The sequence below is a fragment of the Heterocephalus glaber genome, unplaced genomic scaffold (assembly GCF_053883595.1).
Source record: "Heterocephalus glaber isolate CG9 unplaced genomic scaffold, H.glaber_assembly_v1.0 deba00001673, whole genome shotgun sequence".
Lineage (NCBI taxonomy): Eukaryota > Metazoa > Chordata > Mammalia > Rodentia > Bathyergidae > Heterocephalus > Heterocephalus glaber.
Genome location: NW_028258410.1, coordinates 6,789,966 through 6,801,200, shown reverse-complemented (window position 1 = coordinate 6,801,200; position 11,235 = coordinate 6,789,966). Strand labels below are relative to the sequence as shown.

The window sequence follows — 11,235 nt, the reverse complement described above, 5'->3', positions numbered from 1 at the left end:
AATAAGAGAAGACAGAAAACAAGAAAATCATTTTTGCTGAATTTAGGAAGTGAATCTGGGAATGGGGAGGTAAATTTTATGATCAGATGAAAATATATTATATGCGTATATCCATATACTAAAACAAATCTCACTATACTGTATTACTAATTTTACTGTAATGTTAAAAGGTTTTACATGGCATATGCAACAGCTGAAAGAAAGACGTAAATATAAAAGGAAAGTGAATAATTTTTTTCTAAATGTAGAATTAAGAATGGACTTCCCTATAGAATAGGCATTAGAAAATGGGGATTAATGGCATAATAATCATCTGTGAGGTCAGAAGATCTCACATGGTCTCAGTTTTCATGTTCTCCCTGGCCTCTTTGTAGAGTATTTCCTTCCCTAGAGTACACTTCAAGACCCTTCCAGAATGGGGGTTAGATGACATACTTCCACATGAGGTAGGTCATAGAATTTCTTTGCGGCCAGCTTGTGCACAGGAATGGTGGTTCAAGGACAGAAAGCTATTTCCAGGTTATGAACTATTTGGAAGGACAGGAGTTTTACTGTATACGACCATAAGAATTTCAATGGTAATTGAAATAGCCAGCTTTGAGGGTGAAAGCAGGTCCTGAGAAGTATTATGAGAGGACGGTTAGAGGCCCTTCCCAACTCCTTAATTTCAAAGTTCTCAGTCTGCCAAAGAGATGTACTTTGTTCTATGATGTGCTATGTTCTGATCTGTAATAATTCTCCTAAGTGGAACTTCCATAGAAGTTTCACAAAAATTGAGAGTTGAGCATTGGCTATGGACAGGAGAAAGGGGTTAGTACATGGGGTATAAACTTTTCATAAAGGGACTGAGGCAGAGACAGGAAGGAGAATCGGTAAAGAGAAAAGAATGAACCTAATATTAAAACATCCAAGCACATAAAGACAAGTATACCGCATTCATTCAATTACTCTTCACTTAATAAATTTTTTCCAATCACATGTCCCAGACACATGCTCAAGTCTTTGAGATGCAAATCTGAAGCTGATAACACATTATCTAGCTTCATGAACTTGAGATCAGTATATTAGTTGATCTAAATTGTAAGCAAAACTCATAACCAAAATAATAAAATAAAGCTGTTAAGTGCTCAGAGAGAAAGTGCATAGTTACAGTGAAAATCAAATTATTTTCTAAATGAAAAGTGACTTAGCCATGAGGAATGAAGCTTTATTACATTGAATAATGAATATTCTCATTATTTTACATTATTTTATGTTGATCTAGAAAATAACAGATAATGAGAAAATGACTTTCTCTAACATTTGATTTCTGTGGTATTGACATGTAAAAAATGATCCTTGAATTTTATGACAAGTTAACTTAACATCAATACTTGAAGAATTTATTACTAATACTAACCAGATTTTTAAATATAATGATTTCACCCAGTTTCTCATTGTTCTTTCTCATTACCTAGATAATATTTATTTGGCTTAATGTCAAAGAACAAAACACTAATGTTCCAGAAGACAACCTTGACTAAAACATATCTTGAACAAATGCATGAAAAAAATCTGAAGGAATGAACCTGGAATGCTGGACAATTTTTGAATTTCATAATACAGCAATAGGCATAAATATTGTACAGTTAGGTTATCACTTTCTTCCAGAAAACTCTATAAAATATTATGATATGAGATTTAATTATTACAAATTGTGCCACTATAAATATGGGTGCACATACATCTCTGTGGTATGATTCCTTTAATTCTTTTGGGTGATACCCAGCAGGGGAATAGCTGGGTCAAATGGAACCTTTAATCCTAGGTTTTTGAGCTATCTCTGCAATGATTTCCACAGTGGTTGCACCAGTCTGCACTCCCACCAACATTGGAAAAGGGTTCCTTTTCCTCCACAACCCTGTCACCATTTGTCTTGGAAACAGCACAAATGATCAATACCTGGTGACTGGATAAAGAAGATTTAAAAAAAATATACAATGATATACTAGAAATAAAAAATATAGAATGATAAACTAGAGGTATTGATAGCTAAATGGATGCACATTGAGACCATACTCTTAAGTGAAATAAATAGGAAACACATGTTTAAATGCCACATAGTTTCTCTGGTGTGAGAAACTGCAAATGTAAATGAAGACCAAAATGTAAAATAGATCATGTCAAATGGGAGGTAAATGTCCAAAAAGGAAGCAGAAGTAGGGAAGGGTGGGGAAGGGGAAAGGAAAGAAGGGAAGGAAAAAATACGAGAAAAGAAAGAAAAAATGGAAACAAAGATTCTTTTTTTAAATAGGGAAGGGTGGAATGGTTAAAGGGACAAAAGGGGAATGGGAAAAAAGAACCAAGATATATCATGTATTGGTACAAATTATGAATGATGAATGTGATCAAAATCTATACCTAGAATGAACCAATAAACTTCATGAATGAAAAAAATACTATGACCTTGAAAATGAATTTGAAGGAATTATGATTCAGATCAGCTTAGTTTTCATTACATAAAATTGTGTCTATAATGGAGTCAGTGCTGTGTGCCTGAAAAATCAAAGTGCTTCAGTTTTAGAGAAATTTTGCATACAGATTTTGCTGCCTAATTTTGCTTCTTCCAATAAAGATGTGTGGATCCTTTTTCAAAGCACATACTACCATAAGTCCAGATCATTTTATCCTTACTATATATTCTTCCTTGGATCACCTCAAACTCTGTACACCAACATCTGTGCAGTCTTTTGAACTGAGGGATGTCTGTCTGGAACAACTTCCTCCCAGTTACTTGTAAGACACCTCTTTCATTTGTTTGCTTCCTTGATAACTTTCCATTGAATTTTACCTTGATTGTACTATTTTTCATTGCTCCCTACTGCTCCACCTACTGAACCCCATTTACTACTGTGTTCTTTCACATGTTGTTTCTTCAATTATTGTACATTTCATGATCTAATATGTTGTATCAAATACTTTTGTATTTTTATGCATTTGGGGAATCTATCATCTATGACTACTACTGTTTTCAAAACCAGATCACCAGATCACCGTTTGAATCCTTTCCTCATCTATGATAGTTGAATACAAGTGTTCTATAGATTTCAATGTTTGCAAAACTTACTTAAAATGAGTCATATTTTTACTGATGATGGAATAGAACATAAAATTAATATTTCAGAGATAAGAAGTGGTTAACTAAGATGTATTTTAAAGATAAATTCAGAACTTTATAATCTATTGAGCCATAAAAATGGAAAACAAACTTTATCACAGAAATGTACAAGAATAGTAGTGAGCCAAACCAAAACACGCAATTGAAAAATACAGTGACATGCATATGATAAATGGAAATATTTTAGTACCATGCAACATATATTTAAGGAAAGCAGCTCCTAGTATGAGATGCTACAGAGAAAAATAAATTCAACCTAGAAAATTTGGGGAAATAAAATATAGCAATGAAAATATAATTTTACCAAAAATTACATACTGTTCATCAAAAAAATGAAAAGATTAGCAGATGATTTAACACAAAGAAATGATAAAGGTGTATTTTGATAGATATGCTAATACAGTTCAGTTGATTCCTACTCATGCATAAATCAATTTATTACAATTTACCTCATAAATTTGGGTAAATATTGTGATTCAGGAAAGAAAGAAAATAAGAGAAATAAACATTTGATTTTTTTACCAGTTAAAGCTGAAAGAAATGAAAAACTACCATGACAATATTGTAGAGAATGAGGGAAAGACAGAAAGATAAAAGAAAAAGGATGTAAATGAAAGTAGGAATTTAAACTGTGATGAACTAGCAATTAAACCACACTAATGTTTACACTGAAAGGGATTATAAATCCTTGCTGTGACTTTGCTTGCTGCTGTGAACCAGAAGTTACCACAAGTGCTCTGTCATCTTAAGCATCTCTACACATGGACCAAATGTGTTGCATTGATAGAAAATCTTGAGTAAAAAATCTTCATCTTGGCATCTTGCAATCTCATGCCTACTGAGGTGATATTAGCTTAAAGATTCACTCCATCCTCTTATTTATCTTACACCTCAACTTTAGGGTTAGGGTGAGTGTTGTTAAGGTTATGATTAGGATTAGGGTTAAGGTTGTTAGGGATATTAATAGGTTTAGGATTAAGATTGTTAGGGTTAAAATGTGGATGGACAGCATTGGCTTTCTGTAAGTACATTAATAACATAATACTTTAAAGAAGTAGCTTTTATTTACCATGACACATTTTCTCTTGAAATTTTCAGGACACTTTTTTCCTCACAGAGCAACTTTCCTCTATAAATCACAGTTCATTTTATGAGATTTAATGTAAGATTCACAATATCTATGTTCCTTGATTCTCACTGTCTACTCTTTCCAATCCCGTGTTTGTTTCCTCTTGTTGGACAGATAATAATGAAATATTTTAGTCTTATTATTGTATTTCTATTTATTTTTATGTTTTTAAAATATTTGACTTAATTATGTATAACTAAAACCATTATTTTATCTACTGTATTCATTACAAAATTTATGTTATATTCAGTGCTGATTATGTCTTTCTGATCATTTTAGTTTTCCAAAATAGAAAACAAAATCAAGTTCCACAAAACAGGAAAACACATTCCACATGTATAAATTGTATATTAAGCAGATGACACAGACCAATTGGAAAGAAGGTTCCCTCCCATTTCTTTGGAGCTTCAAAATGTTCATTTATCACCTGCGAGTTGACAGTTCACTCAGTGAAGGATGAGGCAGAATAGAATATGTAACACATGGAGGTTTTGGTTAGTAAAAGGCTGACCTAACATATGTCATGTTAGAATATAGTGTTTTTGTTATAATATTAGGATGACTGAATACAATAATTATAGAGAGTGATAAGTACACATCCAAATAAAATTTATGGGCACAAAGGAAGATAAAGGGAAAAATTACTAGTATGTAAACAAAATGTTAATGAGTCTTGAATTCCTTGTCATCAGTGAATATTCCATTTTCTATTTTTTTCTAATGAATACACCTTACTTCTAGCATCATGTCATACTTCTAATTATAAACTCTTCCCTGGTGAAAATTGTGTTGTTCCAATCTTTATACACTGTCATGAATAAATATGTTTCTGGAAATGTGTTCTCCATCAACCTGATCCAAAAAATTCCCCATTGATGACTTCAATGTACACATTATTCTTTGGAAATTAATGTAGTTCTGTGTCAGTTTAAGAATTAAATAAAATGCAGTTCAGCCACTCTTTAGAGTGTCTCAAGAGAACATAAAGTGATTTTGATTTCAGGGTGTGGCTTCTGATGGAACAGGAAAAGTCTTTGTTTACTTCATCCTCAAAATCTTGTCCTTGGAATCAGGCCAAGTAATCCTTCCTAGGAAACTATGCCCTGTGCATGACCAAATGATCCAGTGTTCTGAATGGCCATTTAATGAGGCACCCTGAGGTCAACAGGTGTGAGGGAAGATGTACACACTTTGCTGTATACTCACTGCTTCTTCCTCCATTCTTTTCAGATGAAATTTCCTGGGGAAGTTTCCATGTGACCAGGCCCTGAAAAACAAAATGTCTACCATGATATAAATTTATCTCGTTAATAAATGAATGTACTAAAACAATAATTTATATCAAAAAATGCAAATATATCTGAGAAATTTTCAGCTTCTTATATGGATTTTATATTTTATTTCTCAGAGTAAGTTGAGGTTGAACATGTTCTACCCAGATAATCTTGGAAGAAATTTTATTTTTCAGCAACTTTTCATCACATTATGTTTCATTCTTCATGTTGGAGTGGTCTAGATCTTACAAAAGGGATCAAGTATTTCATCAGAAAAACTTGTATTCATATGTCTTTTAGGACTTACTGTGAGAAATGATAAGATCTGTGAAGCAAGAATATAGAGTTGTGGTTTCAAAAACTGCAAGCAATATACATATTTTGAAAATATAATATTTCGAAGAAATGTCATTTTGAGTGTTCAAGTTAGGAAAAGGTGGTAGGAGACAAACATCCATACTGCCCTCACTCCCACCCCCCACCCTCACAAAATTGGGAGAATATTTATTTTGCTTGAATGAAAAGTGTTTATGAATAGTTAGCTTCAAAGAAGATAAAGAGGCCTGTTATGCTTCAAATCCTTACCTCCCCCGGCCAGGGCTCCCAGGATTTTATATCCCTGTCATTCTCATGTCTCATCTTCTCTTGTCCAAATTAATCAAGATTTTGACTTCCTGATAGCTGGATCTGCATATTATTTTCAAAGGGATCTGATTATTTTCTGTCACATCATAACTCCTCTGCCTGCTCTTCTTAGCTGAGGTCAGGAGTAGTAGATAGTTGAGCTCTGAGTGGGAGAAATTTAGAGAAGCAGCATACCATTAAAAAAGAGCAATGCTTAAAAATTTATTTTACCCTCACACCAAAAATATCATACTCAGGCCAAGTACTAAATTTAATTATTCAACAGTTAATGGCAAATGAATACCATGGGTAGAAGGAACTTCACCAGTGTGCCTGACTTCATCTTCATGGGGCTGACAGATTTTGAAGATGTGCAGTGGGTCTTCTCCCTGCTCTTTCTCTTGATTTAACTGATCACTATGCTGGGGAACATGGGGATGGTACTGATCATTTGGCTTTATCCCCAGCTTCACAACCCAATATACTTTTCCCCTTACCTGTCATTTCTTGACCTCAGCTACTCAACTATCATTACTCATAAACCTTAGTGAACTTTCTGACTGCCACCAAAAATATCTCAATTTGGGGCTGCTTCACACAGATGTACTTTTTATCTTCTTGGGTGGCACTGAGTGTTTGCTTCTCTCCTCCATGGCCTATGATGGCTATGTACCTATTTGCAATTCTCTGCACTATCCAGTCATTATGTCCACAGTACTGCACTGTGCCCTACTTGCTGGCTTCTATATGTTTAGGATTAAGGAATACACTGTGACTGCAATTGCTTTTGGATCTATAGGAGTATACCTACGGAAGGCTTCCTGAATTCTTTTTAGGAAGGCTGCCGGGCTTTCGTTTGGTCCCTGTTGTACATCCCCTACATTGGCCAAATTGGTGGGCTTATGAGCAGCTGTTTTGAGACCTCCCAACAGAGTCTGGCGATAGACTTAGAGCCTCTCCTTACCTTCTGCTGTGTTGAAGTCCCACTCTGGTCGGGACAATGGGAAGGAAAGGTTAATAGTATTGAAGTTGGTAGTGAGTTGGTTATTGTCGCCAGGAACCAATTTTCTGGCCTCATTCTGGATCCTTTCGTGTTCCTCTGTTGTAAACAGGATCTGGAGGAGCTGTTGATAATCATCCCAGGTGGGCTGATGAGTGAACAAAACAGTTTCTAACAGGTTAATTAAATCCCTAGGGTTGTCTGAGAATTTGGCATATTGAGTACACCAGTTATAAAGGTCACTGGTGGTGAAGGGCCAGTAGTGATGAGGCTGGTTACCATGCTCATCAGGGGGCCCTGTCACTCCCAGCGGGAGAACAGTAGAGTCTGCTGGTCCTGCCAGTGAGGCAGCATGCCGGGTGAATGTTCTGGGTGGGGCCATCTCTACTAGCGGTGCCCACTGGGGCAGGCGCCTCCTCCTCAGCTGCCGCCGGGGCTCCTCCCTCTGCCCCCAATGGGGGCGGCGGGAGTGGAGGAGAGGGGTGTGGGTGGTAGGGAGGGGGAAAGAGGAGATCTTTATCAGTTCCTCCTTGGAGGACCGGGTAAAGCGGCACAGTCGGCTCGGTTTCGGTTTGCCTTTTTCCATCGCAAAGACTCTGGGAGTCTTTTCATAGGCTGCCAGGATTACCTCCGGCTGCTGTTTCTGTGGAGGCAAAAAGGGCTTGACCCATGGAGGGGGGTCACGTATTAGATTTTCTCAAGTGATGATGTAAGGCACCTGGTCAGGATGTCCCGTTTGGGAGTGGAAGACTGCCTTTCGGATCTTCCTAACCGTTCCGAGGTCAAATGTGCCCTCGGGTGGCCAACCCACTCTGTAAGTTGGCCACTCTGAACTACAGAGAGTGATTAGTTTCCCCCCACCTTTTTTTTTAATTTCTAAACTTAGATTATAAGCGTGCTCCCTAACTTTTTTTTTTTTTTAAATGGTCCGTCATGAGGGACAGGGGGGTGGTCGCTGTCTGTCCCATCGTCTCAGTCCAAGTCAAGTGACAACAATAATACACGGTGATAGACAGACAGCCAAGCACAACAGAAAAACAAAAGGCAAGACAAAACAGTCCTCCACTCGATTGGAGGCAAAACTGAAAGTAGGACGAAGGCCTCACGCTGTGCTGCGGGAGCGACCCGCACCGTCCTTCCAGAAATCGCAGATACTCACGGGGCACTCCGTCCCCTCCAGAAGGGTCTGAAACGTCTTCCAAGACCCCGGGTCAGCGGCCCACCAGCGCGTCGGCTTAGACCATTTGCCGACCTACTCAGAAATAATTGGACCCCCGAATTAGAGACAGACAACATTGCAAACACAGACACTCACCAGCTGGTACCGACCCTCTGGTTCGGAGGTCCTGGGGGTTTTGGGGATCCCTGACGAGCCCCCAAATGTTGTGCCCAGATCGTGAAGTCCCCAAAGACCACCAAGGAGCCGATTCTGATGCAAACACACAAGGGTCGTTTATTCCGTTTATTCAAGCTCGAGCAGGGACTCACAACCATCACCGGCGCAGCAGATCAGGATTGAGAGCCCCGAATTTTAAATCAGCAGGGTTTTTATTGTGGCTACAGCAAGGTTTGGGGATTTTCCATTTAGCAGTTACATGATTGGTTGATATTTAGCAAGTATGGGGTGTACGGGGGTGGGGGTTGAGGGGCAGCTACATGTAGATTTTATAAAAAAGGAATAATCAGCTCATTGACAGAATGTTCATGGTCAGCACATAGATAATGGGCCCGGGAGCATCTGTTTTCTGGGCAAACAGAGGATTGAGTTAGGAGTTGTGTCCTTTTTTTATCTGTTGTCCCAGAGCAAGGACATTTTATCATTACTTTATGGGCACAAAGGAGACTAGGGGAATAGTTGACTTCAGTGAAGTGGAATTTATGTCTAGGCCACTTTACTGCCTTATTCTAAGATGGAATCAAATTTTAAAATGGAGTTATTTAGGTCTCACAGAATGATCACCAAAAAAGAAGAATTCAAATCATAAAAAAATTCTGGTAAGGGTGTAATAAAAAAGAAACCCTTCTACATTTTGGGTGGGAATGTAAACTAGTGCAATGGGTGTGGGAATCAGTATGGAGCTTCCTCAAAAATTAAAAATCAAAATTTCATTTGATTCATTCATTTGATTTGGAGGTATCTTCCTGAAAGATTATGGGACATTATGATGCAGGCATACCCAACTTTATAACAGCACAACGCATAGTATCTCACTTTGCCTTGAATTCAGGACCACCTAGCACTCCCTATAAATATTAGCCTTGGTGCCTTCTGGAACATTTCCATCATTTCTTATTCCTGAAATGTCATTTTCCAAAGTACATATTGTGAGGCCTGAGTCAAGTTAGCCTCTGTGCCTCCATTTTTAGTAAAATCTCCATTTATGCATGGCACTGACCTCTGCCTGAACCCCCAGGTAGTTTATCAAGATAAGTGTTGTTGTCAAGATAAAAACTGCAGGGCTGGCATTTAGCTCAGTGGTTTCACTGCCTGCTGTGCAAGCGCAAGGACCCGAGTTCGATCCCAGGTACCAAAAAAAAAAAAAAAGAAAAGAAAGATAAAAACTGCAAAATGTACCATTCCCATAACAACCGATCTGCTTCTGTAACTGGACTTGCCACTCCCGCCCTCACCGCTTACTGTGCTAACCGATTGCGCCACTAGAGCTCCAGCGAGCCAACTTCCTGGTTCTGAAACTGCTTTAAAAACTGCAGCTGAAAGAAGTCCGGGGTCCTTCTCTGGGGCTGCGTCCTTGAGATTGGACCCTGGCCAGTGAAATAAAAACTTGGCTTTCAATCTTTTGACTTACTGACCATTTGTTGGCACAACAATATAGCTATCTATTTTTTAAAAAGAAAACTTTCCCTTACTGCTGTTTTTAAAATTGCATCTGTCCACATTTTCTTCTATGCTGTACAGTTTTTCACAAGTTATTTCCATCTGACCTTTCTATGTAATTCACCAGTTTCATTTGTTTTGAGCCTGTTTTCCCTGTTCATGCAACATGAACGTCTGTTCAACCAAAAACAGTAAACTCTATGTGATTCTGCAATCCTCACACCCACAGTGCCAGTTCAACTCCAAGTCCCCCTGGCTGCCAGCCTTGAGTGTGCTTAAGAGTGGGAGGTTCCTGCCCCTGTGTGTGCAATATGTGGAGACCAGGCCCTCCCTCAGCTGGTCCTGCTGAGATTTCCAGTCAGGAAACTGGCCAAGGCAGTGGGGTCATTAATTTGTGTGTTCTGCGTAAAGCGGGCACCAGAGATTTGTGACTCTTCCTTCCTGTTAGTGCTATGTCTGGAGCAATGCTGCTGATCTTAGACTCTGTGGTCTTAGGTATCTCAATGTTCAAATAAGCTTCCTTTGGTGGCTCCTGGAAGTTATTCATTTAACATTGTGTCCAAGTATAATCTTTTCAGATTCTCATTTACTAATTTCCATATGTGTACTTAGGCATCTTTATTGTTTAAATGTTTTGTCTCCTAGTATGTGTTTTACTGTTCACTCTGGATTATTGAGATTTTTAACAAATGTTTCCCCTGCCACTTATGATTTCATTTTACTCAATTCTCTTTTTATTATTTTTTTTCCTTTTTTTTTTTTTTTTTTTTAGCAGTTTTGACTTTCAAATCTGGCAATCTTTGTCTGCTCATCTTCAAAACTGACTCATGAAAAGAATATTCAGTGTCAAAGATAATCACTTAATCATATTCTGTCTCAGATGTGACCACTCCACTGAGTGTGTGCTACACTTTCTCTTAGGTATATCCAATTCACAGCACCTCCTACATCCCCTTCTCCCCTTGACATCTCTCCAGGATGTTTGTAGTTTCTAATATTATTCTCTATTTCTCTTCCACATAGTGAACCTTCAACTGTATTTGTAATTATAAATACATAAAAATCTTGTGCAAATACTTTCATTATTTAAATTTAAATTTGCTAATCTATATATTGATAAATTTTCATAATTATTTCCAACTTGTCTTTCAGGATAGAAAATAAAAAATTGATGAAAAAATTATTTGTATCTGTTACAGTTCTTTTCCAGGCATG

General features: G+C 37.7%; 1 protein-coding gene across 4 annotated transcripts; it reads right to left on the bottom strand.

Moving 5' to 3' along the window:
* Positions 1-1,266: 1,266 nt before the first annotated feature.
* Positions 1,267-9,470, bottom strand: LOC110348362 (uncharacterized). Of its 4 annotated transcripts, none has more exons than XR_002393572.2 (4): positions 8,500-9,470; positions 7,149-7,332; positions 6,146-6,347; positions 1,267-5,553 (listed from the first exon to the last, which is right to left on the bottom strand). XR_002393572.2 is itself a non-coding variant. In XM_021255324.2 (2 exons), exons 1-2 carry the CDS (start codon positions 7,768-7,770, stop codon positions 6,196-6,198), a joined length of 774 nt encoding a protein of 257 aa, XP_021110983.1. In that variant the 5' UTR covers positions 7,771-8,477; the 3' UTR covers positions 5,671-6,195. The 4 variants fall into 4 exon arrangements, 1 of the variants encoding a protein (XP_021110983.1); XR_002393573.2 differs by having other exon boundaries at positions 7,149-7,308; positions 8,500-9,462; XR_002393571.2 differs by lacking the exon at positions 8,500-9,470 and having other exon boundaries at positions 7,149-8,477.
* Positions 9,471-11,235: the final 1,765 nt, after the last annotated feature.

Bases quoted from the DNA above. Each gene is read 5' to 3' on its own strand.
- LOC110348362 (XM_021255324.2), bottom strand. From the start codon at position 7,770: ATGGAAAAAGGCAAACCGAAACCGAGCCGACTGTGCCGCTTTACCCGG. The intron at 6,348-7,148 runs GTAAGGAGAGGC...TCTCCCACTCAG, and splicing joins GGACTTCAACACAGCAGAAG to AGCTCAACTATCTACTACTC.